Genomic DNA, 2926 nt, shown 5'->3' with positions numbered 1-2926 from the left:
ACAAAAAAAAAAAAAAAAAAAAAAAAAAAAAAAAATTGTTCAAATGACCAATTTTATGTATGTATGTATTTTACTATGATAAAATTGTTTTTTAATTACACTCAGTAGCAAGACCAACTTTGGTGGCACATTATAGAACAGGAAGAAAATATTCTACAATTTTTAATAATTGCCTTTGCCAGAGCTGGGGGAAAGAGAAGAGGATGTTAAGGCAAAGAGAAACATCACAAAAAATATTAATAACTGGTAAAATGACAGTACCCAAGATCTTGACTTGAAGTTTCACAACTCCTAGAACTATCTCCTGAGCCCATTCGCCTCCTTTTGGATGGCTGGGTCCCATCATTTGAATTATCTTCATTATCATCCTATACATTTAAAAGATTCAAAAATAATAATTAGAGAAAGAATAAAAGAACAGTAAGTCTCAATAAGTGAAAGACTGTCTAAGGACAAGTAGTCATTCAAGCATTAACTTCTTATTATAATTAAAAGGGACCAAGAGTTTGGCATGAGCAAGACCTGGAATAAAATTTAAAACTGATCTTCAATCCAATCAAAATAAGAACACTTTCAATTAACCCGTCAGTGTAAATCTGCTTTTGCTTTCTTGCCAACTGAGGTTAAAATGCTTTCTGCTCTTGCTGCGTCACTCTAGGATTCAAGCAAACTCTCCTACCCAAGCCCAGGGGGAAAAAAGGTATGGATCATTTACAGCTCCCAGTTCAACTTGGAGTCGGTTCATAGGACTATTTTAATTGACTAGGCATTTATGTCCCCATGAAAAGGGGACATACAAGACTGAAAACAATTCTAACTATTCACTCTTCTTCTTACATTGCTAAAGGTTAGCAAAAATATACCCTAGTAAGAGTCATCAATCTATAATATAGCAACACACACTTCAAAAAAAGAACCTTGAGGGGGGAGGGGAATTTTTTTTTTTTTTTAAAGAAGAGGCTTATATATTTTTAATGTAATACATTATGTGGCAAGAACATCAAGGTTATAAATTCAAACACTGCACTCAGAAAAAGTATCAGACGTTAGGAAATTGATTTATTTGCTTATCAGCCAAGGCTTAAGGTCTAAAAAAATCACAATTTTTTTTAACGTAATATAGCTTTTAACGCTAATCCAATTTTGCTAAATATCATGGTCTTCTTGCTACATATTAAAATGAAAGGAATCCTACAAAAGAATATAAAGTGGCAATATGGTATAGTGGCCAGGGATGCCAGAGCTGGACGGCCTAGGTTCTCACTGGGCACTGTTCCTTACTAGCTGAGTAAGTTATTCTCTGTGAGCATCTCCTTATATGAAAATTTGACACTATAATAGAGCCCTTGTTACATGGCTAATTCAATGATAAATGAGCTACTATATTAAAAGTACTTAGAACAAGGACTAGCGAATTATCTGACAAATATTAGTTAAAATGATGATTATGATAACAAAGTCTCAAATGTCCCTAGCTCCTAGGAATTTACTGGTTCCTTTCCAAATAGTAAAATATATAATCTTTTTCAGTCCTTATAAAATTAGCATTTCATTAAAGAGCTCTGCAGTCTAAATCTACTCTGAAAATTTGCATAAGTATCACAACTGCAACATTTCATATTCAATACTCTTAACATAACTCATTTTAAACATTCCAGTATTTTTTCTATTTTATTTGTGGGCATTTTAAGGATTTTTATGTCCTTAAACTTAAGTATATTTCCCTTTAGCTAAAAAATTGAGACACTCAAAAATATACAAAAATAGTTAAAAATGCAAAGTGCTCAGAAAAGCTGAGACTACAATTTCATAAAGTGTTTTAAATTACTACTACAAATTCTAGGCAAAGGCATTACTATATAAAGTGAGTATCTGGGCAGAGAGCCTTTTTCTAGAGAGAGGCAGTAACAGCAATCTTGTTCCCAATACACGACGGAATAAGGTAAGAATTTCCGTGTAATCGCAATACTGATACAGAGTCCCATGTTCAAAGACTCCCAAATGTACTGAATCAGAGATGTGCCTTACAGAGTTACAGGTGGTTTCCACCTACGGATCAGATGAATTTCTATGCATCACATCCAGCTCAGGGGTCAAGAATGCACTCAGCGGGCACTAGCTCAGTGCCCTCCAGGTGCCCGACGTCAAATGCTGCAAGTGCAAGGATGTGCATTCAGAGTCTTACAATCTAGTTACTTCCATTGGCGAGGGCCTTTGAGGAACCTTCAAAACGAGTCTTTCTCTTGCGGCACGACAGACGTGCGCAACAGGAAAGGCTCCCAGGCAGGCGCAGCCCCGCTAGGCTGCCACAGGAGGCTTCCCCCGCCAACGCGCACACCGCACACCGCACACCGCACACCGCACGAAGGCTGGCTGGCTCTGAAGCATTTCAGTTCCCGCCGCCTTCTAATTTCAATCCAATGTCAAGTTTCGAGGCTTTTAAAACATCATTCCTCCCTTCCAACCTTCTGTCACAAACTGCTAGCCTAACTTTGGAACCAAAACGTTTTGATGCGTGACACTCTACTGCTCATCTCCATTTTCTCCACAAACACCAATTTTTCACCTCCTCAAGCAGTAAAAAGTTTTAAAAAAAGACTTCCGCTGAAAACATCCGGACGCTTGCGTATTTACTTAGTTATTACACTAAGTTCACTAACTGAGTGTGTTGATTTTCCATATCGTTCGCCACTCGGTTTTTTGCAGTAAGCTTTCAAACACTTCAAACTATGCGCCGAATGAAGACGGAGCGAACGCGCGCTTCTGCAGGCCCCTCCGAGGCCAACTCTTTCGGCCCCGGACGCGTTCCGTTCCGCGGCTGGCCCCGGAAGAGGCGTTTAGGGGACAAGCTTGTCAAGCGGGCCCCGCCGCCAACTTCGGGGAAGCCGCGCCGCTTCCCCCGCCCGCCCGCACTTGTTGCTCGCTA

At 39.2% G+C, this 2926-nt stretch overlaps 1 protein-coding gene across 3 annotated transcripts in view; it reads right to left on the bottom strand.

Annotated features, from left to right (window-relative positions):
- The window catches only part of PHF10 (PHD finger protein 10), a 22355-nt gene that overhangs the window by 17183 nt on the left and 2246 nt on the right, over window positions 1–2926 (bottom strand). For 2 of the 3 annotated variants that reach the window (XM_011934926.1, XM_011934925.1), the window contains exon 1: window positions 262–364. In XM_011934926.1, the coding sequence (XP_011790316.1) occupies window positions 262–314 (53 nt within the window). In that variant the 5' untranslated portion in view covers window positions 315–364. Of the gene's footprint in view, window positions 1–261; window positions 369–2926 lie in introns of those variants that run through there. The other variant, XM_011934923.1, reaches the window with a different exon arrangement.

This window comes from Colobus angolensis, unplaced genomic scaffold (genome assembly GCF_000951035.1).
Source record: "Colobus angolensis palliatus isolate OR3802 unplaced genomic scaffold, Cang.pa_1.0 Scaffold14, whole genome shotgun sequence".
Classification (NCBI taxonomy): Eukaryota; Metazoa; Chordata; class Mammalia; order Primates; family Cercopithecidae; genus Colobus; species Colobus angolensis.
Note: the sequence above shows the minus strand (reverse complement) of the source record. Positions and strands in the feature narration are given on the sequence as shown.